Source organism: Pituophis catenifer, unplaced genomic scaffold, assembly GCF_029215685.1.
Source record: "Pituophis catenifer annectens isolate HBS135680 unplaced genomic scaffold, rPitCat1.0.hap2 SCAF_5, whole genome shotgun sequence".
NCBI lineage: Eukaryota > Metazoa > Chordata > Lepidosauria > Squamata > Colubridae > Pituophis > Pituophis catenifer.
This window is the reverse complement of record NW_027256885.1, coordinates 2,402,860-2,429,812: the sequence shown is the minus strand read 5'-3', so window position 1 is coordinate 2,429,812 and position 26,953 is coordinate 2,402,860. Positions and strand designations below refer to the sequence as shown.

Sequence of the window (26,953 nt, the reverse complement as noted above, 5' to 3'; positions counted from 1 at the left end):
TCACCTCTTCGTGCATTTGTGATAGTTCTTGTTCGTGTAGATCTCCTCCAGACTGAACACCTTCTTGTTCAGCCTGAGAAAAGGAGAGAAAGAGAACATATTACCTTGGAATAACTTGGCCAATAGGGGAAAATATCTGTGAGATAGGAGAATTGTTCCGCAGAATAATAAAACATTTTCTCAGTGTATAGGGTAACATTCTGCTCAATTTTCAGACAAGTTTCTTAGCCTGCCATTCCATTAGATCATGGGTCCTCAAACTACAGCCCACTGAAGCCATTAATCCGGCCCGCGTGGGACCACGAGGCTGCCCCGCCCACATTGCCCCACCCACCTGCTGGCCCCCACCCTTCGGCTGAGCACAGGATTTACCTTCGCGAGCTGGAAGTGGAAGGTAAGGCAGAGAGCTACTGGAGGCGTGGGGAGGCCAAAAACGCAGTCGTTTTTGGTTGGCAGAAGGCTTCTGGGGGCCAGGAAGGCCAAAAAGGCCCGGCATTGCAGTCTATGTGGCTTCCCTTTCACTGCCCCCACCCCACCCCACACGAGAAAGCCACAGCTGCGGTAAGCACGGCCACCAGCAGCATTGCCAAAATCTGGAACGAGATGGGAATGAGAAGGAGGCAGGCAGGAAAGGTAGGAAGGAAGGTGAGAAGGAAGAAAGGAGAAAGAAAGAGAGGTTCTTTTTGTGGGGAGGCAGCAAAAGAAGCAGCATTCCTTGGCTGGGAAGCGGGCAAAGGCAGAAAGGGAAAGTAAATTTCAGACCCTGCAAACTGCCGCTCGCTGGAAAGGAAGAAAAAGGGGAGCCCAAAGCTTAAATCCTCGGGACTGTCATCGACTGGCTGGCATTTGATCTCTCCCACTCTAGCTTCCCTGCTCAATTGCTAGCTTTCTTTAGTTCAGAAGCAGCCACGTGGGGGAGGAGGAGGGGGTTTCTCCCTGAGTTTTTAAATTCCTGAGGTTTTTCTTCCTACTCTACTGCAAGTGCAGCTCTCCAGCTCTGGGAGCGTTGTTTCTGGGCTGGGAGCTTTTTCCCTTGGATTCGGAAGAAAAGGGGGTGGGAGTGGAGGACGCAGTGACTGGGGCTTGTAAGGGTTCCTTCTCTGACTTTGGATTCGTCTCCTCTGTGTGTGTGTATGTGTGTGGTTGGTTGCTAAGGTGAACATTTTGCTAAGGATCTTTCCCATTCTGGCTTCCCTGCTCAATTGCCTTAGTTCAGAAGCAGCAACGTGGGGGAGAGGTTTTTTGTTGTTGTTTCATTGCCTGTGTTCCGGGACCTAAATTGATTAGCTGTGTAATTACCAGAGTAAGCCAATTTAAAAGCTTTTCTTTCTCTGTCACCCCTCCAATTCTAAATGAAACTTGAGAAGGACCTGTCCTTAGTTATCAGGGAGTCACTTTCTGATCAGTCCTCCTGATTTGGCCTCTTTTAGATTTAATCAGCATTAAGGTATTGCCTGTAACATTTACTTTATATATAATATTTACCTTTTAAAGCAGATTGGTGTGTGTGTGAGAGCAAATCGGTGGGGGTTGTGTCTGGCTACAGACAATCTCAATGGGGCTTATATAATTTAAAATCTGTTCGTTTTAAATAAAGTAAGAAAAGCAGATTAAGAGACTTCCGGTTGGCTCCGCAGGACTTCGCTGACGCTCCTCTGTGGGCGCCCGATCCCCGGTTCTGTAAAAGCCCCAGAACAGCCAAAAAACAGCTGTCTGGGGCTTGAAAACCCTCTCCCCGAGCAAAGGGGAGAGAGAAGAGCCGGCAGGCGGAGGTAGAGCCCCCCAAGTGCCCTAGGAGAAATCCTGGGGCGCGAAGGGTGAGGGCTCCCTAGAAGTCTGCCAATCTGCTCTGGACCTGGGAAGACTCCGCTATTTAGTGGGGCTAGAAGCCGTGACCATCTCTGCTGACAACAAATGAGGGATTTTTAACACCTTTAATTGCTGCAGGCAGAACAAGCCAGGAGAAGTCAGACTGCAAGTATTTACACTTAACTCCAAAGTTTATAGCCTCCTTCGGAAGTAACAAGTTAGCAATTTGCATCAAAATGGCGATTGAAACCTGAAAGGGAGGGGTGGAGAAAGGGAAAGTTACAGAAAGTTTCATTTCCCTGGCAGCCTCTTGCCTGGAAAGAACTGTTGTGCTGAGAGAAGGAGGATTTTAAATGTTAATTTACGATTGGGAAAATTCTTTGACTTTGATGAACTTTTCTTTTTGGCTTCTGAATAAAATACAACGATCAATTTTAACTGAAAATGGCCTCAAAATCTGTAAAGACCGTTCCTATTAAAGGAACTGGGGAGCGCTGGAAGCTCCCCAGCTCATACCCCTAGATTGCAAGCCTCTGCCCCTCTAACAGACCCACAGATTTTAACGTTTGAGATGATACAAGAAGCCCTACAAGCCACACAAAATAAAATTGCTACTGTGATTAATGAAAAAATTAATGAAACCAAGGAAAAAATTAATGAAACTAATAAAAAAATACAGGCTGTTTCAGATGAGATTTTAATTCGGAACCAGCAGATCAGAGATGATATACTATTGGCATTTAAATGTTTGGCAGGTGATATTGAAATGGTGGATGATAAAATTTAAGAAATTAAGCAATCTACGGAAATTTTGGACAAAAAATTGGGAGAGACTCACAGCAGACTTGAGAGAGCTGAAGATGATGTAACGATGTTACAATATCGAGATATGGAATTTGCTTTAAGATTCAGAGGGGTGAAGGAGAATAAACAAGAGAACTTGAAAGAAATGATGTCAGAGGCATTGGCACAGTTGCTGGGGGAGACGAAAACTGAGCTGGGCTGGCAGATTGACAAGGCATATTGTGTTAACTCTTGGGTGGCCAGACAGAAACACTTACCAAGAGACATTGTAATATATTTTACTACAAGGAGAGTACGCAATTAAATTTTACAGGCTACTTTTAAAAACAAGCTTCAGGTGGAAGGCCAGGAGGTTATGACAATGAAAGAAATCCCCCCAAGATGTTGAGAGCGAGAAGGGAGTATGCTTTTCTGGTGGATGAGCCGAAAAAACGTCAATTACAGTACAGATGGGAGGTCCCAGCCGGTTTAGTGGTGACGTATTCTGGAGAGAGATATCGGCTTAATACAATATGGAAAGCAAGAGATTTTTACATCAATGTATTAAAGGCTGGGACATCCAAATCACCAGAAGGAAAAAGAAAGAAGGAAGTACTGGAAGGAGAGAGAGAAGAGCTACTGACAGTGGTTCAGGGGGGAGTTTTGACTGGTCAAGAAGAACCACTACAAATTCAGATGGCTGTTCAAGATGTGGATTTAATTGATATATTTGCAGAACCGAAGGATCAAAGACAGACCAGAGCAGCAACAGCTAAGTGTAAGGAAGAATTAAGACAGCAACAACAACAACAACAACAACAACAACAACTGCAGATAGCAACTCAAGAAACTACCAAAACAGAAGCTGTGGGAGGAGCAAGACCTAAAGGTCAAATGAGGCAAGATCATCAGAAATTGCTCCAGACGCTTCAGAGGCCCAGAGATGGGAACTAGATTTTTGACCTGGAATGTCAATGGTTTGAATTCTCCACAGAAGAGAAGGAAAATATTTCACTATCTTAAACAATTTAAGAATGAAGTAATTTGTTTACAAGAGACTCATATTAGGATACAAGATCAAAAATATTTGATAAATGCAAGATTAGGTACACACTATGTTGCAGCAGCATCAGAGAAGAAAAATGGTATAGTTATATATGTGAAAAGAGACTTAATTGCAAAATTAGTTGAAGCGGATGATCAAGGAAGATTTTTAGCGATTGAACTTTTAATAAAAGGAGAAAAAATACTTGTAATTGGAGTATATGCCCCGAACCAACAACAAGAAAAAATTTATAACTTACTACACTCAAAGTTGACACAATGGAGATATAAAACTTGTATCCTATTGGGAGATTGGAATGGTGTTTTGGATGTAAAAAAAGATAAGAAGGGACCTAAACAAAATGTTTTAACAAGAGCAAAATTGCCCAAACCGTTCTGGGAGATGATGGACGACTGGGAGTTGAGGGATATTTGGCGTGAAAGAAACCCAGAAGAAAAATTTTTTACTTTTTTCTCGGATAGACATCAATCTTTTTCAAGGATTGATTTTATATTAATTACTAATGATTTATTATCTAGGGTGAAGAACACGAAGATCTGTTCAAGAACATTGACAGACCATAGTCCAGTCTGGATGTAATTGGAGTATGGGAAAGGGCCTAGGAGGTCCTGGAGGTTAAATGACAATTTGTTTAGATACGAAGAAAATGTAAAAGAGTGTAAAAAATTTATGAAAGAGTTTTTTGCTATGAATATGCAAAAGGGTACATCTATGGAAATGGTATGGGATGCAAGTAAAGCCTACATGCGAGGAATTTTGATATATTTGAATAATAAATATAGAAAGAAACAGGGGGCAAAAAGAAAAGAATTAGAAGAGTAGATTAATAAACAGGAATGGGCTTTAATAGCCAACCCAACAGATGAGAAAATTAAAGAGGCAATTAATTTACTGAGGGTCAGTTTAATATGTTTGTTATTTTTTTTTCTATTTTTTTTTATTGAAAAAGTTTTCAAATACAAATTTTTCCCCCCTTTTTTTCCCCCTCCCTCCCCCTCCCTAACCCCCCCTCCCCACCCATCCCCCCCTGTGACTTCTTCGTAAAAAAAAAAAAAAAAACCTAATTCATAACAGATTACTTACTCCCTCCTCTAAATATTGACCTTTACTTACTAAAAATATTATTAATATTATGACGTCCCCCTTTATCCATACATTCCAGAAAAGAGAAAATAAAAAAAAAAAGACATTATACTATAACATTATAGAATAACTTCTAATTTAGCATAATAGTATTATAACTCCCAATTTGGCAATAATCTGCCCTTTTTCTCCTCTCCCAAGCTTGTATCTATATATTATTACAACAATTCAAGACCACCTTCCACTTTAAAACTATACGATAAGTCCTACTTTAACATTTAATCTTCTATATATATTGTGACGAAATGGGGTTGAGGGGTACCCCGGACCGTGAACCAGCTCATGAGTAAACACACTGAGACTGAAATGATTCTGACAGAGGCGTCTTGTGTAAAAATATAATTTACTTTAAAACATTTAAAAGGCACTATGTCTTTAAGAAAACACATTAAAAACAAAGTCTTATCTGGGTATGTGAAGCAAGGCTATCTCCCTAGATCCCTCTCCACAATACCGAAACAGTTCACAAAAGAATAAAGCTAGCATGAAGGTAAGCAGCTTCGGCGTCGATACATCATCAAGGCCATCATGGTGGGAGCAGCACGAGCTTCACAGCTGAAAGTCACCTGAAATAAAATCAGTTCAAACAGCAAACATTGCTTGAAGCTTGTGGGAGGAAGAAGATCCAGCAACAGCAGTCCCGATGATAGCTTGCGTGCTATAAAACAGCAAAAGGCAAGCATCCGTGGGAGTCTCTCTGTAACATCTGGAGTCCTTATCTGCATTCTTCTCCCATCTGCGGCATGGCACCAAGCTTCTTGCAGGAGCTGTGCTTTTAGGCCTAGAAGACTAGGCCCAAGTAGCAAGCAAAAGGTCCTTGCTTATATAGGGAGTTAACCTGCAATTAACTAGGGCGGGGAAGGCTTGCAGGTAATTGCCAACAGCAGATGGCTTGATTAAAACCATACTGTTTGTGAGTAGGCAGATAGCCACAGCAATCCTGGAAACACTCGTGACATATATTACTATAACATTTCAAAGCGGCCTTCCCCATCAAATCTAGTTTAACATTTATTCCACTCTATCCATTTCCTCCACTCCCCTAAATATATCACTTAATAATCCCTTTTCTTAGACTAATCAATCTACTAACTAGCTTATTCACCCACTATCCTGCAAAATTACCATACACAACAATTCTTAATATCTTTGATTCACTGCCCACACTACTTAAAAATATATGTCTATATATTCCATTATATCTAAATAAAAAAAGAAAAGACAATGACTTTAAATTTATAGTCCATATAATATCTTCTTTGAAGTCTTTCCACTGGATTGGTAGAACCAACATCCATAATAGGGTAACATAGCTTGCTGGTGCAACAGTTTATTCAGGATCTTCAATCATATCTGCCCCCATCAGTAGTAAATATCTTCTTATATGTATAAAAGTAAAAACAACCACCCGAGTGACATTATAATTATATTCCATATAGTAATAATTGTGGGTTTCATCAGGATTATTGATTCCCATCATCGTAGTGGGTAACAACCCGATCTTCTGCATGCCCCAGCATAATTCTCTTGCCTTGTGATTCAAGATAATTATAATATGTTTATCAACACAAAAAGAAATTCCAAAGTGGATAATTCAAATCCATCAGTTTAAGGCTCTTTTCACGTCCCCAGATTACGGCCATGCAGAGATCTGCCACAATCCTCAGGATGATATTAACCAATACGTCGCCTCTTCTATGTTTACACATAATCATTCATATTTTAAAGTCACTGGCTTCACTGTTGCTTGATTTAGAAATTTCTATTTTTATGCAACCTATTTCTTTTTTTCTTTTCTTTTTGTGGGTTTGATTTCCATCCTGGTTTCCTTTCTAGAAATTGTGTATCATCTGGTCGGTTTTCATTCTGCTTTGTAGGTTGGTCTTGTTGGTTTTGTTTTTGTGTCTCATGTTTCTTTTTTATCCCTTGTATATCCCCTAATTGGTTTCCATGCTTGTCCTTGCCTTGATAAGTCATCACATTAAGGTTAGATGCCACTTCTCTCAAATTTGTAGATAATCCAGCTGGGGTGTCCGATAAATCCAAAGGCAATTTATCTGGTACAGTCTCTATAATTCGATATTTTACCTTTGTTTCCAGCTCCTTCTGCTTATCCTGTATTATACCTGAAGATGTTAAGTTCATTTTCAACCTATTTTGATAAAATTCTTCCGCTCTTTCAACAGTATTTAGCTGGTATCTTTCTCCTTGATATCTCAATATAATACCAACTGGGGCGTCCCACCTAAATGGAATATTTCTCTTTTTTAACTCATTCACCAGAAAACCAAATTTCTTCCTTTCCATTAATATCTTAGGTGGGAGTTCCTTGTAAATCCAAATCTTTCTTCCATACAATTGCAAATTAGAATTGAAGGAATTTTGCACAATATTATTCCTAATTTCTTTATCTGTAAAATAAATCACCACATCTCTAGGCAGTTGCCTTTGCTTGGCAATCCAGGAGTTTATTCGATAAACTCTGTCAATCCTACAAAACACTTCCTCAGGTTGAACCTTTAAAATCCCAGCTAGAATTTCAGAAGATATTTTCCTTAAATCATCTCTGTTATTTTCCTGCAAACCTCTCAATCTTATCGCATATTCTGTAAAATTATATTGTACCATTAGAATCTCTTTTTCAATCCTCTGTTGCAAATTTTCTACATTACCAGACTTTTGATCAGCATCCATTTTAGGTTTTTCTTCTGAGCTATTATCCTGAGTGTTTATCAGATCATTTTCAATTTTTTGAGTTCTATTGTCCAATTTATCTTGAATTTCTTCCATTTTAGACTCTAGTAAATTAATATTTGTGTCCAACTGTATCATAAATTCTGAAAAACCATTAGCCACTTTTAAAAAATTTTTTTCCAAAAAATCAAACTTAGATTTCACCAATTCTTTTATTTCCTGCTTAAATTTTTCAAGTTGCTGATTCACAATCTCCTCCCTTCTTTCAATCTCCTCTAAGAGAAATTCTATTATATTAAAATCAGGTTTCTGAGACTGAAGAGTTAAAACTTGTTCCTTTAAATTGTTGGTGGGGGAATCCCCCCCCCCCTACTTGTTTATCTGGCTTTGTAAGTCTCAGTGCCATGTTTCCGCCCAGGCAGGCTTTGTTAAAAAAAAAAAAAAAAAAACAAGAAAAAAGACTTCTTTCCAATCAACAACAATATCAAGTCTCCAGGGGAAAAAGAGAGAAAAAGACACAGGAGCGAAGTTTTGTCTACAAATGTAGCCAGTGGTATTTATTCCGCTACATTGTAATAATAGAAAACGGAAGGACTTTCCCTTTCAGCCTCTCCTCCAGCCGCGGCAGACGCCATTTTAAAAGGCTTTTTTTCCTCTTTCTTTTCCTCCTTTCTCTTAAGTAATTTTTAAAAGATAAGTAAAATACTTGCGGTTCAGTATTACAGGTCCAGCTCACATTTTCTTTGAGTAATCTGTTAAATTTGCAGGCTTGCTTTTGACGCCTGGCTCTGCATTAGCAGAGGTCTCCCAAAGCCCGGAGCAGCGGCTGGGGATATGGGGCATCTCATCCGCTCCGTCCCAAAAGTAAAAGAAAAACTTTTGGGACTCCGCAGAGAGTTCTACCCACCCCTGCCGGCTCTATCTCCGTTTCCTCATGGAAACGGAGTTCTTTCGAGCCGCCATTCCGTTGTGAAGGCGGCTCTGACAGGCAGTGGAAGCTGACGATCCCGAAGGAGCATCTGGCGGCGGCCGTCAGTTTAATATGTTAATAGCAGATCAAGTGGCAACCAACTTACGATATGCAAAACATAATACTTTTTGTAACGCCAATAAACCAGGTAGGTGGTTGGCATATTTGTTAAGGAAAAAGCAGAAAGCAAGGACAATAGAGAAAATGAAATACAAGGGTAGGGAGGTTTATGAGCAAGAATTGATTAAAAAAGCCTTTTTAGAGTTTTATTCAAGGCTGTATATTGGTGATAAAATTCAAGATATAGATATAGATAGATATCTGCAGAAAGAGAATATTTGTATAACTTCAAAAGAGCAGAGGGATAGCTTAAATCAATTGATAACTTCCGAGGAAATTGCGTTAGCAATTAAGCAGTTGAAAGTGGGTAAAGCTCCTGGAACGGATGGTTTGACAGCTATTTATTATAAAAGTTTACAGGAGGAAATGGTGGAACCACTGAAGGAATTATTCAATAATATACAACAGGGAGGAGAGGTACCTCCAACTTGGAAGACAGCATTTATATCGCTGATCCCAAAAGATGGGCAAGACTATACAGATCCTAAAAACTATAGGCCGATTTCACTTTTAAATACAGATTATAAGATCTTTGCTAAAATTTTAGCAAACAGATTAATGACAGTTATGCAGCAAATGATTCATCATGATCAAACTGGTTTTATAAATGGAAGACAAATGAAAAGTAATGTAAGGCAAATTGTTAATTTATTAGAGTATTTGGGAAGGAACAACCAGGTCCCCGCAGTGCTAGTTTTTTTGGATGCTGAAAAAGCTTTTGACAGATTGAATTGGCAATTTTTATTAAAACTAATAGAAAGGATGCAATTTGGAGAACATTTTACATAATCTATTAAGGCCATATATCAAAAACAAACAGCGCAAATAATAATCAATGGTGGTTTAACAGATAATTTTAATATAGAAAAAGGAACAAGGCAAGGCTGTCCCTTGTCTCCGTTATTGTTTATTTTGACGCTGGAAATTTTATTAAATAAAATACGTGGGACTGATATAATAAAGGGAATTAGAATTAGACGGCATGAATATAAGTTACGAGCATTTGCAGATGACCTGGTGGTTACTTTAGCCCAACTGGTACAATCGATTACAGCCTTTTTTTTTTTTTAATTGAAAAAGTTTTAAAACAAACACAATTTCCCCACAACCCTCCCTCCCAACCCCCCTCCCCCTCCCCGACTTCCCAGAGCAGAACACAAGGTATTTCTATTGACCTTTAACAATAAACTAAATTGCATAACCAATCATTAAACTAACACCCCCTAAAAAAAAAAATCTTAACCCCCCATATATAAAATCCTATTTCTTAAACATAAAACTTCTAATAACACTTGCATAGCGCTTATACAAATGAAAGAGATCATTCATAAGCTATTTGATATTTTTTGGTCTGATACTTATTTTGTATATAATCAATCCATCTTCTCCAGTCCTGTATATACCTTTCTTGTGTGTGATCCTTCAAATATGCTGAAATTTTAGCCATTTCAGCTAAATTAGTTACTTTCAATACCCAATCATCAATAGTAGGCAAAAAGTCCTTCTTCCAATGTTGTGCTACCAACAATCTTGCTCCTGTTATCAAGTTCAAAATCAATTTAGTCTCTGCAACTGTACAGTCCGTAGTTATACCCAGTAAGAACAACTGTGGAGTAAATTTCAGTCTCTTTTTAAGAATATTCTGCATCACCCACCAAATCTTTATCCAAAATGCTTTGATTTTTCTACAAGTCCACCATATATGATAATAAGTTGCATCATCACAGTCACATCTCCAACATTTAGCTTGCACATTAGGATACATACATGATAATTTTTTGGGATCTAAGTGCCATCTGTAAAACATTTTATAAAAATTTTCTCTTAAATTTTGTGCTTGTGTAAATTTCACATTTCTAATCCAAATCTTTTCCCAAGTCTCCATCATTACTGGCTCTTGAAAATTTTGTGCCCATTTAATCATACAGTCTTTAACCAGTTCCGTCTCAGAATCTATTTCCAATAAAGCATTATACAACCTTTTAATATGCATTTGTTTTTGATCTCTAATTTGTTTTACCAAATTCTCCTCATTTTGCACAAAGCCAGTTTTTTGATCTTCCTTCCATCTAGCTTGAAGTTGACCGTACTGAAACCATGTATAAATTATACCTTCTTCTCTCAGTGTATCTAAAGATTTCAAATACATTACCCCCCTTTCCATAATAAGAAGCTCTTTATAGGTAATCACCTCCTGTTTTTGTTCTATACTTATATTTTCTATTGCATGTCTAGGATTTGCCCATACAGGTATCTTATAATTTAACTTATATTGATATTTTTTCCAAACCCTCAACAAAGCATTTCTTAGTATATGAGCCTTAAATACTTTATCCACTTTTTTGTCATATAACAAATAGGCATGCCATCCATATAACAAATCATAACCTTCTAGATTCAAAATTCTCCCCTCAGTTAAATTAAACCAATCACTAATTTGTGATAAAACCGCTGCTTCATAATATAATCTTAAATTAGGCATTTTGAGACCCCCTCTTTCACGTGTATCTTGTATAATTTTCATTTTTATTCTGGGTTTTTTCCCAGCCCAAATGAAAGTATTAACACCTTTCTGCCATTCTCTCAGATTTTCATCTTTCTTAAGCACAGGTATCATTTGGAACAAAAATAAAAATCTAGGTAAGACATTCATTTTAATTGCTGCAATTCTTCCCAATAAAGACAACTGTAATTTTTTCCAATTTTCCATATCCTTCTGTACCTTCTGCCAAAGAACCTCATAGTTATTTTTGTATAATTTTGTATTTGAAGCTGCTATGTATACCCCTAGATATTTAACCTTTTTAACTATTTCAAAATCTGTTAATCTTGCTAGTTTATCTCTTTCAAGTATAGTCATATTTTTAACTATCATCTTTGTCTTATGTGAGTTAACTTTAAATCCTGATACTTTCCCGTATTGATCAATTATATCCAATATATATGGAGCCGACTCTATAGGTTGGGATAAGGTAATAACCAAGTCATCTGCAAATGCTCTTAATCTATAATCTTGTTGTCTAATTACAATACCCTTCAATTTTTCTGAGTCACGTATCTTGTTCAATAGTACTTCCAAAGTCAAAATAAACAGTAATGGGGACAGAGGACACCCCTGCCTTGTTCCTTTCTCAATTTTAAAAGCCTCTGTTAAACCTCCATTAACTATAATTTGTGCTGTTTGCTGCTGATATATCGCTCTAATTGATTGTGTGAAATATTCCCCAAAGTGCATTTTCTCTATTATTTTAAACAAAAATTGCCAGTTCAAACGATCAAATGCCTTCTCTGCATCCAAAAATATAAACGCTGCAGGGACTTGATTATTTTTTTCCAAATATTCCAGTAAATTTACAATTTGTCTAACATTATATCTCATTTGTCTCCCTTTTATAAACCCTGATTGATCATTATGAATTATTTGTTGCATAACTGGCATTAATCTATTAGCTAATATCTTAGCAAAAATCTTATAATCAGTATTCAGAAGTGAAATTGGCCTAAAATTCTCAGGTTTAATGGAATTTGGTACTCCTTTGGAATTAGTGAGACAAAGGCTGTTTTCCAGGAAGGTGGTACTCCTCCTCCTACTTGTATTTTATTAAATAATTTTTTTTTTAATTGAAAAAGTTTTTCAAATACAGATTTTTCCCCCTTTTTTCTCCCCCCTCCTCCCTAACCCCCCCTCTCCACCCCTCCCCCTGTGACTTCTTCAAAGTAAAATCCAAATTCATAACAGATTATATAATACTTTACCATCCCCTTACTCCATCCCCCAAATACTGACCCTTTCTTTCTAATAATATTATTATATCCCCCTTTTACTATACATTTCAAAAAAACATTCTACTATAACATTATATAGTAACTTCTGGTTTAGCATAGTAATATTATTATAACTCCCAATTTAACAATAATCTGCCCTTTTTTTCCTCCCTCATACTTATGTCTGTATATTAATATAACATTTCAAAACAACCTTCCACTTTAAGACTATATAATAAATCCTACTTTAACATTTAATCTTTTGTGTATATTAATATAACATTTCAAAGCAGCCTTCCCCATAAATTCTAATTTTACATTTGTTCAACTCTATCCATTTCCTCCACTCCCATAAAAATATCTCTTAAGCATCCCTTTTCTTAAGCTATACAATCAATAAACTAGCCTGTCTCCACCCACTTCCCTACAAAATTACCGTACACAACAATTCTTAATATCTTTATTCTTCTGCCCACCCTACTAAAAAAATATTCCCTTATATAGATAAAATCAATAACTTTAAATTTATAATCCATATAATGTCTTCTTTGATGTCTTTCCACTGGATTGCTGACTCCATCGCCCATATTAGGGTAACATAACATCCCGGTTGCAACAGAATGTTCAAAATCCTCAGTTATCATCTGCCCCCATCAATAATGAATATCTTCATATATATAAAAAAAGAAAACAACCACCCGAGTGACATTATAATTATATTCCATATAATATCTGTAGTAGTGGCTTTCTTCAGGATTATTAATTCCCACCGTCATAATGGGGTAACAACCAGATCTTCTGCATGCCCCAGCATAGCTCTCTTGCCTTATAGCTCAGCATAAATATAATACATTTATCAATAAAAAGAAAAGAAAACCAAAATAGATAATTCCAATCTAACCGTTTGAGGCCCTTTTCACATCCCAAAATTACGGCATTGCAGAGGTCTGTCACTCTCCTCAGGATAATATTAACCACTACTTCGCCTCAACTATCTTTTCATGTATTCCGTCATGTATTTTTAAAAGTGACTGGCTTTACTGTTGCTTAATTTAGAAGGTTTTTTTGTGAGACCTGTTTCTTTTTTTCCTTTCTTTTTGTGGGTTTGATCTCCATCCTAATTTCCTTTCTGCAAGTTGTATATCAACTGATCGGTTTTCATTCTGATTTATGACTTGATCTTGTTGGTTTTGCTTTTGTGACTCATATTTCTTTTCTATAAATTGTGTATCAGTTAATTGATTTTCATGCTTTTCTGTGACTTGATGAATCATCACATTAGAATCCGGTGCCTCTTCTCTCTTATTTATAGATAATCCAGCTGAGGTGTCTAAAGAATCCAAAGGCAATTCATCTACAAAAAACTCTGTAGCTCGATGTTTTTCCTTTATTTCCAACTCCTTCTGCTTATCTTGTGTTGTGCATAAAGATGTTGAATTCATTTTTAAAATTTTTTGGTAAAATTCTTCCGCTTTTTCAACAGTATTTAATTGGTATCTTTCTCCTTGATATCTCAATATTATACCAATTGGAGCATTCCATCTGAATAAGATATTTCGTTTTTTAAGCTCAGTCACCAGAAAACCAAATTTCTTTCTTTCCAATAACATCTTAGGCGGTAGTTCTTTGTATATCCAAATCTTTCTTCCAAACAATTGCAAAGTAGAATTGAAGGATTTTTGCACAATATTATTTCTTATTTCTTTATCTGTAAAATAAATCACCACATCTCTAGGCAATTGCCTTTGCTTTGCAATCCAGGAGTTTATTCTATAAACTCTGTCGATCCTACAAAATACCTCCTCAGGTTGAACCTTTAAGATCCCAGCCAGAACTTCAGAAGATATTTTTCTTAAGTCATCTCTGTTATTTTCCTGTAATCCTCTCAGTCTAATCGCATATTCAGTAAAATTATATTGCATCATTAAAACTTCCTTTTCAATCCGTTGTTGTATGTTTTCTGCATCACAAATCTTTGAATCAGCTTCCATTTTAGGTTTTTCTTCTAAGCTGTTGTCTTGAGTGTTTATCAAATCATTTTCAATTTTTTGTATTTTATTGTCCAAGTTATCCTCAATTTCCTCCATTTTAGACTCTAATAAATTAATATTTGTATCCAACTGGATCATAAATTCTGTGAAGCCATTAGCCATTTTTGTAATCTTTTGTTGCAAAATATCAAACTTTAATTGCACCAATTCTTTAATTTCCTGCTTAAATTTCTCAAAGTTCTGATTCATAATCTCATCCCTTCTTACAATCTCCTCCAGGAGAAATTCAATTATATTAAAATCAGTTTTCTGAGACTGTAAGTTAAAAACTTGTTCATATAATTTGTGGATGGGGGAATCCCCCCCACTGCTTGTTTGTCCGGCTTTGTAAGCCTAAATGCCATATTTCCACACAGGCAAACTTTTTTAGAAAAGAAAAGAAAAGCAAAGTAAAGAGAAAAAAGCTTCTTTCCAATCAAGATCAATATTAAATCTCCAGGAAAGAGAAAACACAAAAGTGGAGCTTTATCTTCAATTGTAGCCAGGAGTATTTATTCCGCTACTTTGTATCTTAATAGAAGACGGAAGGACTCCTTTCAGCCCTTTCTCAAGCCTTGGCAGTCGCCATTTTAAAAACTCTTTTTTTTTCCTTTCTTCAGTAACTTTTATAAAATAAATGAAAATACTTGCGATTCAGGGTCACAGGTCCAACTCTCATCCTCTTTAATTGATCTGTTAGTTTTCTTTAATAGGCTTGTTCTTGTTGCCTAGCTCTGCAAAAAGGCAGAGGTCTCCCAAAGCCCGGAGCGGCGGCAGGGGAAATAGGGAGCCTCATCTGCTTCGTCCCCAAAAGTAAAAAAAAAAACCCTTGGGGCTTTGCAGAGAGCTCTACCTGCCCCCGCCGGCTCTGTCTCACATTTCCTAATGGAAATGGAGTTTTTCAAGCCGCCTTTGTGATGTAAAGGCGGCTCTTTACAGGCAATGGGGCTGGCGGTCCCGAGGGACCGTCTGGCGGCGACGAGAAGCAAACCGGAAGCCTATTAAATAAAATTTTGAGTGGTTCTAACATTTCAGATTGTAAATGTTTATAATAGACAGCTGTTAGTCCATCTGTTCCCGGAGCCTTACCTATTTTTAATTGTTTAATTGCCCCAACAATTTCCTCGGAAGTTATTGGCTGATTCAATCTCTCTCTCTGTTCCAGCGTTAATTCAGGAATCTCCATCTTTAAATATCTATCAATATCAACATCTTGAATTACATCTTTAGCATATAACTTTGTATAAAACTCCAAAAAAGCCTTTTTTATTAAATTCTGTTGATAAATCTCTTTACCTCTAAATTCTATCTTGTCTATAACACGTGATTTTTGTTTTTTCCTCATCGTGTAAGCCAACCATCTCCCAGGTTTATTAGCATTACAAAATGTATTATGTCTGGCATATTGTATGCTGGTTGCTACTTGCCCAGCCATTAACATATTAAATTGCTCTCTTAAAATATTAATCATATCTTTTGCCTTTTTATCTCCCGGGTTAGTTATAAGCAATTGTTCTTTCTTTTTAATTTCCTCCTCTATCTCTTTCCGTCTGTTTTGTTGTTTTAGTCTATATTTATTGTTCAAGAAAATTAATGTTCCTCTCATATATGCCTTACTCGCATCCCATACCATCTCCATCGAGGTTCCTTTATTCATATTGTTAACAAAAAATTCTTTCATTTGTTTTTTAAGCTCACACAAGTTATCTTCATATCTAAATAAATTCTCATTTAACCTCCAAGACCTCCTTTCCCCTCTTTCCTGCTCTAGTTCCACCCAAACCGGGCTATGATCAGTTAAAGTTCTTGGACATATCTTCGTATTCTTCACCCTAGAAAAAAGATCATTTGTAGTTAATATAAAATCAATCCTAGAAAAAGATTGATGCCTATCTGAAAAAAAAGTAAAATCACTTTCCAATACGTTCCTTTCTCTCCAAATGTCTCTGAGCTCCATATCCTCCAAAATATCAAAAAAAGATTTAGGCAACTTAGCGCACATGGATATCTTGGAAAGACTTTTTTTATCTTTCTGGGTATTTATTACCCCATTCCAATTACCCATTAGAAGTAAAGATCTATAATCCCATTGTAATATTTTAGTATGTAAAACTTTATAAAATTTATCTTGTTGTTGATTAGGTGCGTATACTCCAATTACAAGCAGCTTCCCATTCTGTGTTGTTAATTCGATTGCAATATATCTACCTTGAGTGTCAGCTTCAATTAAATTGGCCACTAAGCCTCTTTTAACGTATATAACTAGGCCATTTTTCTTCTCTGGTGCTGATGCCACAAAATGTGTACCTAATTTCGAATTTATCAAATACTTTTGATCTGAAGATTTAATATGCGTTTCTTGCAAACAAATGACATCATTCTGAAATTGCTTCAAATAGTGAAATATTTTCTTTCTTTTTTGTGGAGAATTTAAACCGTTGACATTCCAAGATAAGAATTTATTTGCCATCTCTGGGCCCTCCAAGCTTTGAGAGCATCAGCTGAACCTCCTCCGCCATTTTAGACTTCGGCCTAGCTCCTCCCACTGCTTATGTTTTTTGGACTTGTTGGGTTGGATCTTGAGGCTGTCGTGCCAGATGTTGTTTGTAAGTAGCTCTTGTCAATCATTGATCTTTTGGCAGCTGTATCATCTTTAATGACTCAAGGGTTGGTGGTGGACCCCCACTCAACAGTAAATCTTCTTCCAAATTGGCTCCTCCAGCTAGTGCTTGAGCGTAAGTTTGTGGTTGCCCTCCATCTTTCTCTTGTTGTGTCATTTCCAATTGCTTTCTAGCACCCCCTGGTGAGGGTGGCCTTCCAGCCTTTAAAACATTGACATAAAAATATTTTGCCTTTCCAACTGTGTTTAAGTGATATCTTTGCCCAGCGTATGTCACTATTATCCCAAATGGGACATCCCATCTATACTGGAGCTGCTGGTTTCTTAGTTCATTCACCAAAAAACCAAACTGCTTTCTGTCTCTTAACATTTTAGGAGGAAGCTCTTTCAGGACCACCAGCTCTTGTCCATCCACTTTAATCCTGTTTCTATAAGAAGCTTGCAGAATGTCATTTCTAATTCTCCTTGTTGTGAAATAAATCACTACATCTCTTGGTAGCTGCTTTTGTTTTGCCAGCCAGGAATTAACCCTGTAAATTTTATCCATTTGAATTGCCACATCTTCTGGTCTTTCTGAAATCAGCTCTGCTAAAGCATTGGAACGAACATCTTTTAAATTTTCACCACTCTTTTCTTTCAAACCTCTCAGCCTCAGGGCAAATTCCATTGATCTGTATTGTAACATAACCATTTCGTCATCCACTTTCTCTGTTTGTATCATAACCTCTCCTAATTTAGTTGCAAGCTCCAAGTTAGCATCATCAATTTCCCGTACTCTCTCCTCAATCTTTAACATATGAGTAGCCAGTCCTGAAACTGCATAAACAATGTCATCTCTTATTTCATCATGTTTTTCCTCCACCACACTTTTAATTTTCTTTAACTCCTCTGAAAATTCTTTCATCATTTCTGTCTGATTGTTCAGGGCACCCATTATAAATTCTTTAAGGTCTTGTGACTGTGTATCAGCCGGAAGTTGTTGTTTTTGAGTCACTACAGGGGAACCTCCTCCCCCTTTAGAAGTTGGTGGCTTTAGTTGTTTAGCAGCCATTTTATTTTAAAAAGAGTTTTTTCCTTTTGCAGCCACAAAGTCTTATCAACAGTCTTGCAAAGTATGTTTCAGAGTTTTTTCAAAATAAACAATCCTCTCTTCAAGCTATACTCAATCCCCAGCAGTTTACTCTTCAGGCAGAGGGCTCTTAACAAGCAGTTTCCCTTTAACTTTCACTTTCCCTTCCGCCCATAACAAAGGCTTCCTCTCCAGCCTCCAGCTCAAGAGAGCTCCGTTTGCAACAATGTATTCACGGAGTTAAGTTCTGTTTCTTTTAAAAAGCTTGCACTCTTGCTTCCGCTCTGTCTGCCTTGTTAGAAATCATTAGAACTCACTGTTTGCCGGCAGAATTGGATGCAGACGTCTTGCTCTGATTAACAGAGGCACCAGCGATCCGGAGCAATGGGAGGGGTGAACTGGGGAGCTCTCACCCTCCGAGTCCCTGGAATTAATCCAGTGACTTTCGGGGAGCTCTACCCACCCCCTCCGACTCTCCTCTCCTTCTTTGCCCGAAGGAGAGTTTTTTCAAACCGCTGGACAGCAGTTTAGCACTGTCAGGGCGGTTTTTACAGATCGGGTGGCTGGCGGTCTATGGAGACCATCCTCGTTGTCCGTGGAGCCACCGGAAGTCCCCGATTACAGCCTTGATGGATATAATCTGCTCATATGGACAAGTATCTGGTTTTAAAATAAATACAGCTAAAACAAAGATAATAGCTAAAAACATGGACAGAAGCCAGAAAGAAGAGATAGAAAGGTTAACAGGATTCGAAATAGTTAAGAAGGTTAAATATTTAGGGGTTTATATTATGACTGCAAATATGAAATTATATCAACATAATTATGAACCGTTATGGCAAAAAATACAGAAAGAGATGGAAAATTGGAAGAAATTGCAACTGTCTTTGCTGGGTAGGATAGCCGCTGTAAAAATGAATATCTTACCAAGATTTTTATTTCTTTTTCAAATGATACCTATACTTAAAAAAGATGAAAATTTGAAGGAATGGCAGAAGGGCATAAACAAGTTTGTGTGGGCAGGGAAGAAACCACGAGTTAATCAAAAGATAATGCAAGACACCCGAGAAAGAGGTGGTCTTAAAATGCCCAATTTAAGACTGTATTATGAAGCTGCTACCCTCTCAGCAATTACAGATTGGATAAATTTAACGGAGGAAGAGATACTGAATATTGAAGGATACGGTCTGGTCTACGGCTGGCATGCTTATCTATTGTATGACAAGAAAGTAGATAAGACTTTTAAAAGTCACATATTAAGAAATGCTCTACTGCGTGTCTGGAAAAAGTATAAATATAAACTAAAGGATAAGTTACCAATATGGACAGTACCCAGACACGCGATAGAGAATATAAATTTGGAGCAAAAACAAGATAAGATTACATATAAGGAACTCCTTTATAAGGAAGGAGTTAGATTGCAATTAAAATCTATGGAGCAATTAAGAGAAGAAGGGATTATTAAGACTTGGTTTCAGTATGGTCAGATGCAGGCCAGATGGAGAGAGGATCAAAAAATTGGTATTCTGCAGCAGGATGAGAATTTGATAAAGCAAATAAGAGATAAAGGTCAAATGCATATTAAAAGGTTGTATAATGTATTAGTGGAAATAGATTCGGAAACAGAGCTAGTCAAGGATTGTATGATAAAATGGGCACAAAACATAGGTGAACCAATAATGTTGGATACATGAGAAAAGATATGGGTTAGAAATGTAAGATTCACACAAACTCAAAATTTAAGAGAGAACTTTTACAAAATGTTTTATAGATGGCATTTAGACCCCAAAAAACTAGCCTGCATGTATCCAAATTTACAACTCGAGTGTTGGCGATGTGAGTGTGAAGATGCTACATATTTTCATATATGGTGGACATGTAAAAAAATTAAGGTTTTTTGGATAAAAATATGGTGGATTATTCAAAATATTTTAAGGAAAAAAATTAAATTTACACCACAGTTTTTTTGTTGGGAATAGTCACGGATTGTACTGTAATAGAGACTAAGTTGGTTTTGAATTTAATAACAGCTGCCAGGTTACTGGTGGCACAGTACTGGAAGAAGGAAGATCCACCTACCATTGAGGAATGGAAGTTGTGCATCTGGCTGAGATGGCAAAAATTTCATCATATCTTAAAGATCATTCAAATGAAAGATACATATCAGAATGGAGAAGATGGATTGACTATATGCAAAAAAAAGTATCCGAACAAGAAGATTCATATAGCTTATGAATGAAATATTTTTAAGTAGTTTATGTTAAGAGTTCTTGAGTTATAAGGAGTTAAAGATTTAGGGAGAATATGAATGCAATAATTTGTTAGCATATCTTAGCTTTATGTTTGTGAATGCTATACCCTGTGCCTGTTCTGGGAAGTCTAGGGAGGGGGGTGGGGGGGAAGGGGGGAGGGGGAAACGGTGGTGGTGGGGAGAAAATGTTTGTATTTCTTATAAAACTTTTTAATAAAAAAAAAAGAAATGCAGATTAATACTGCTGGAAGTAGTAACAAAAGATAATTCCATAAGTTAAATGCATTAGAAATCAATTTACAATGCATAAGAAAGATATATGGTGCATTCAGAGAAATGCAATGCTAATGGATTTTAGAGTGGTTCTCTTTCCCAAATCTTGGGGGTTTTAGTTGCAGTCTTAATTGGTGCATTTCTCAATCTGGTTTATTGTGTGGTCTTCTGAAACATATAATCTGGAGTTATTTTGAAGGAAATCCTGTTTGTTTTATTCTTTTTTTAATGGCCTATTTTAAGAAGCCTGAAGCTGCTGTTGTACTGAAATTAGGCAAGTGGCAAGAAATTGTGTGCTCTTTTTTCCTTGGGGGGGGGCTTATTAAATAAATAAATGCCTTGGGTTCAGCAAGTACAGCTTAGGAAGGACAAAGGCAAAATGGACTGCTAATTTGGCCACGCCCACCCAGTCACATGGTCACCTAGCCACGCCCACTTAGCCACACCCACCCAGTCACATGACCACCTAGCCACCCCCACTCAGCCAGTCCGGCCCCCCAACAGTCTGAGGGACCATGAATTGGTCCCATTTAAAAAATTTGAGTACCCCTGCATTAGATCGTGACAGAACTGCTCACTGGGTCATATTGCCCACAGCATCTTTGGAAAATGTTCCAGGCACAAGGTTCCAGAACTTCCTTCTCTTTAACCCTTGTTCTTCAGTGTTCCAAAAAAGTTGATCTATGACCCACCACCAGAAGGTGCAAGTCCTAGATTTGTTCCAATACAATTGAAAAGCAAATGACCCAGCAGCAGAACTTTAACCCTGGAAAAGGCCCAGCCCTTTCTGCTTACGCACTGCCCCCTTCCCCCTTAGATTCACAGAGAATCTGGATCCTAGGTTCTCAGACCACTATTGGGCAATTTAGAAGCCCATTCACATCTTCCTGCAGAAGCATTTTCATTTGGGAACCATTCTCCTAATTTGTTTAAGGCATGCTCTCACCTGACCAGATGGGGAAGCCCCATGGGGGTGAGATTGGCTTGGTGCTTGGCTGGCATCTTGCAGATTCTTATGCAGGACACCTTCCCTACTGTGTTCTCTTGGGATTCCTGCAGGTTTTAGGGAAATTAAGTGGGGATAAGAATGGACATGATGGGAAAGCCAAGCTCTATAGAGAGGGAGGGTCTTAATCCACGTCTTAATCCATCCCCACCCCTCACTGCACAGCACTTCCTCTGTTAGGCCCTATATCAAACAGTGACTGACCTTCATCTCATCTTCTGAAAGCATCAACTGCTCTGATGCAACCATGCCTAGGCCAACCACGGGTACCCTTTACCCACCTTCTGGGGAGTGGGAGGCGTTCTTGAAAGGACAAAGGAAACAAATTACGTACAGGTCAAAGAGAGTCCAGATATTCTCCACGTTGGACTAGTCTGCTCATCGGTTCACAGAGGACAGAACAGGAAAATAACTTAAATTCAGTCTCCACCCAGTCCTTTTTCTCTTAAATTTCCAGATGTGTCACAATTACAAACATCCGCATCCTCCGCATCTACAACCAGGACAATGGTGGGATTCAAATTTTTTTACTACCTGTTCTGTGGGTGTGGCTTGGTGGGTGTGGCTGGGGGGTGTCATGTGTCTGGGTGGGCATGGCCAACTCACTGTCACTCACATCGAGGGGCGCCTCGCCTGGCCCCTGATCCCGCCCTCCCCAGTCAGCCAGCTCCACCTGACCTACTCCCTGAGTCTCACCATTCTCCTGCCCCCCCCCACTCAAGCGGCGGCAGGCTCTGCGGGACAACAGGGCCTCTCATTTTTCCCATGGCACAGCATACGCTTGCTACCTCTACTTATCTGCTTGCAAGCAGCGATCTTCTCTGCTTCTCTCGGGACCCTGGTGTGGGCACCATGCATCGCTTGTCGGGGCTGAGGAGGGAAGCCGCTGTCACGCCACTCCCCCTCGCTTCCCCAAGCGCAGAGCCGAGTCCGTGCGCTTCCTCATCTTTCTCCTCTCTTTTCCTTCCTTTTTTCACTGTTCCTCTTTCCTTGCTCTCTTTCTCACGCACAGCAATATTGCTAAATATTTACAAGGGTATAGTAATTCACCTTCATTTTCATCCTTAACACTTGTGTCTGTAATGCTAGCACATGTCAAGACTAATAAATAAAGGGAAGAGGAGGCATTCTCATCAGTGATCAAGATAGAAAAAAATTCCTTTCCCCTTACACTAGTGTTTCTTAACCATGGCAGGCTGGGGAATTCTGGGAATTGGAGTCCACACTTTTTAAGTCACCAAGGTTAAGAAATACTGTCTAATACACCAGTCTGGAATCTCTTGGCCATGCAAATCCCCATCTTTTCCAAACAAGTTCAGAACAGTGTGGGTGGTAACGGGAGCGATGTGGCGCTCCCATGTGACCCCCCTCCTGCGCGAGCTGCACTGGCTCCCAGTGGTCTTCCGGGTGCGCTTCAAGGTTTTGGTTACCACCTTTAGAGCGCTCCATGGCTCAGGACCAGGGTACTTACGAGACCGCCTTCTGCCACCAGTAGCCTCTCACCGACCAGTTCGCTCCCATAGAGAGGGGCTCCTCCGGGTGCCGTCGGCCAAACAATGTCGACTGGCGGCCCCCAGGGGGAGAGCCTTCTCTGTGGGGGCACCTGCCATCTGGAACGAGCTCCCCCTGGAGATACGGAGGATCCAAGACTTACGCATCTTCCGCCGCGCCCTAAAAACGTTTTTATTCCAACAGGCTGGTCTGGCCTAACTCTCCCTTTTAAATTGGCTTTTAAATTGGCTTTTAAATGTTTTTTAGATAAATTGGATGTTTTAATTTGTTTTTGAGCCTAAATTAATCAATCTGTTTTTAATAGTTTTTTTAACTTTTGTATGTCGTTGTATTTTATTTTGGCTGTTCACTGCCCTGAGTCCTTCGGGAGTAGGGTGGTATATAAATATGATAAAATAAATAAATAAATAAATAAATAAATAAATAAATAATGACATGAATGCCTCCCTGCCTTTGCCACTCACTCAAACAGCATATTTTAGCATTATTCTTATATACCCCCTGAGGATCCTTTCCCAAAAATGCAAGCCTTGGCCACAGAAAGGGTGATCACTTTTGCTATCAGTGTTTAGGTATAAACATATTTTTTTGCACACTACCAGACTGCCAGATCACTTTATTTAGTTCAGAGCTCCACCAACCTGTGCAATGCTCCTGGTCATGTCAATCTGAAGGCACTGGCTTTTCTACGCTTGATAACTGATGAGACAATTCTTGATCACTCCTGAGCAAGAGCAAAAACATCACTTCCCAGTGATGGGCAATCATTTTAACTCTTCGGTCTGATGATGTTCTGGAAGCAGCAGTTAGAAATTTACCCAGCTAGTGGCATTAAAGGATAAAAAGTGTTAAGCCCTCCCCAATCCAGAGACTCCAAATAAAGTGGACTTCCATTCTGGCAACTGTCCTACCAGCATGGCATTCGGCAATCGCAGTACCTGGAAGGCTAACACACCTGGGGAGTGACCCGTTAAGGAAGACTACTCTCAAGGTCTGTTTGGCTGCACAACCGTAATTCTGGTGAAGGGAGAAGGATGGCTTAGTCATTCCTCCACCCTAAAGTGGAAACACTCACCTGCAGGGAGGTGGAAAGTTCTCCAGCAGCTCCTGGCCAACGTCAGCATCCTGCCAGCAAGAAAAGAGGTCTGAACCAAAATGGGTCCACCTTCCCTCTGACCCCAACCTACGAAAGGTTTGCCCATATGTCACTTTCCCCAGGATGATTTCCTGCAGCAAACTCACCTGGGCTTGGGTCAACTGACAATCCTCCAAAGTGGGGATTGGCCGATGAGCCTCCTCTTCTGGGGTGGCCTGTGTCCCCTCTCTCCCATTTATTAGAGGGACTCCATTCTGCAGGCACTGCCTCTTGGCTTGCAGGCGCTCTGACTCACGGCAGCAAGGGGGGCAGAGTCTTTGGTCCCCCAACTGCCGGCATGTGTGAGCCAACTGTTCCTGAGGTTCTCTGCAGGGCTGAGAACCTACCTTAGGGAGAAGGGATCTGAGGGAGCAAGACGGACAGGTAGCTGCTGACATCCACAAACCATACTATCAACCTTTGTTTACTGGATCCTTGCTCACCTGCACACAGTGCTATCCTGTCTGTTTCTGGACCAGGAAACTTTGGTCTCTTTCCCAAATAAGAGCTGGAGTTTTTTGGAAGGAAACAAGGCAGGTCTTTGTAAAAAGGAGCATCTTTGTGGAATCTCCTGGACAGAGGGAGAGACAATCCAACTTTCAAACATCTCTAAACATCAGATAAGAAGCCTCTTTTCCTCATCCTACAAGCCAGTCATGCATTTGCTTTAAAACAGACATTCTTCCTTGGGTAGAAAAAATAAACTAGTCTCCCACCTGCTGTGCCAGAGAGAACCACAGATCATATGATTAACTCTCCTGATTCAGTTATACAAAACATGGCACTTGAACGCTTTCCTGCACTCAGAGAATCTCTCAGTTCTGACGGGCATTTAGGTCATCAAATCTACCCATTTGTTCTGAGCAAGAGTCCAAATTTCAGAACACAAGATTTGTGAAGAGTTTTAGAGAGACAAGAATTGTAAGAAGTTACTTTTTTCCTATCTCATTCTGCCCTACCATCATAGATCAGCCCTTAGAAATGTTAGTAATTCAACCCCAAAATGGATGTCATAGTATAACATCATCATCCCACAAATGGTTAGAAACAGGAAAAATAACTTGCAAGTTTGAAAAGAATTCTAAATATAAAAAAGCTTGGATAAATCAAAAGGTCTCTGCTTAGTAACAAACAAACAAAAAATCAGGCATCAGTCCTGAAACAATCCCAGATAGCTTTTTGGGGCATCTGGTATGGAAGAGACATCTGTAAAAGGACATTCTTTTTTTTTTAAAAAAAGTTTTTATTATTTATTTATTAAGCAAATTTATATAGCTGTCTGACTCACACCTAGGTGATGCCAGGTGGCTGTATCATGTTTTGTATCATGCATCTCATTTATATTCAAGACTTACAAGTGGATTTTCTGTGTACCCAGTGGGTAGATTTGGGGAAAGGAATTGTTTGAACCAGAGGGCCCAGAAAAAGACTGGGCACTGATTTAGCTGGCAGAGCACCAGCTTATTACTTCAGAACGCCCAGTCTCAACTAGTAATGAGGGAATTGCCATCTGCCTACGCAAAGCCTGGGAGATACATCATCATCCATTCAGTTCGGTAGCCTATCCCACAAATCCCTTTAACATTCACTCCAGGTTTTACAGCATCCTTACAGGCACTCAGGTTGTGGAAATGTCTTCCAGATCAATAGCCAACACCTTTTGCTGTTTCTTCTCCATGGGAGATGTCACACGCCACAGGGTCTCTCCCATTCCATCGCAAGCATCCCTGTCCTCTTCCGCCATTGGCGGGGAGCCTTCTTAGAGCTGCTGCCTCTTCTTGGGTGACTACCTTTCATCCTCACATAAGGGGGGGTGAGGTTCTGCCTCTGTCCAGGGGCTCCAGAAGACGTACAGGGGTTCCCTCCTCCTCAGATGCAGGCCTGCAAAAGGATACAGAGAGAGATTCTCAAAACAACAGCCTGATTCCTCCTCCTCCTTCCCACTTTGAATTCCTGGTGCAAAAAACATGGCAATCTCTCACCTGAACATGACTTTTCGCTGCCTGGCTATCCTCTCAAAAGCGGACAATGGCAAACAACCCCCAGCAGAAGTGTGAGGGATCTCACGAAGAACGATGGTTCATTGAGGGCTCTTCCAAGAAAAGGTCAGCACGCAAGGATGCAATCAAATTAAGTCTTTATTTAGAAGTAAAAGTAGAGTAAAATAAGTTCCCAGGCATGGAGGCATCCATGCCTGGATTGAGCCCATGGATCAGTCCCATAGGAGAGTAGAACAAGAGCAGGAAAAGAAGGGAAAAGCAGGGAGCAGCCCCTGTGCAGGGGTTCTTATAGGGGCCCCTGGCCCCTCCCTTACCCATGTGTGTGAGGGGGCTGGAGGGCCATTAACTCTCCCCAATGGGGCTGCAGGGGCTGGAGCCCCTTGATCCACCAGTGGGATCAAAGGAGCCTGTTTGCTCCCATCTGGTGGCCTTTGAAGAGACTGCCATGGCTGGCACAAAACACCTAACAATTCCCCTTCTTGCCAGCCAATGACAGGTGCCGGTGAATATGTCAGAGAAAGTCTTTGGGGTGACCATGATGCTGTTGACAGATGCGACATGTCCAATGTCGATTCTCTTTGGTGGGACCCCCTTGTTGGACCGCTTTGACCTTCTGACCTCCTGCCACTCACCACCCTTTTCCTCTGCGGGTTCTTCGCTGACTGGCTGTTCACGACCGGGATGTGGAGGCCCTCGGTCCCAGGCAT

The 26,953-nt window shown here is 39.4% G+C and overlaps 1 protein-coding gene across 1 annotated transcript; it reads right to left on the bottom strand.

Annotated features, from left to right (window-relative positions):
- On the bottom strand, positions 1-26,953 carry PRR14 (proline rich 14). Its single transcript, XM_070944558.1, is given in 11 exon segments — positions 1-73; positions 21,540-21,646; positions 21,804-21,902; positions 23,727-23,835; positions 24,187-24,236; positions 24,354-24,609; positions 24,690-24,817; positions 25,859-26,059; positions 26,061-26,127; positions 26,229-26,308; positions 26,879-26,953. Coding segments are annotated over 11 exon segments (1,245 nt in total).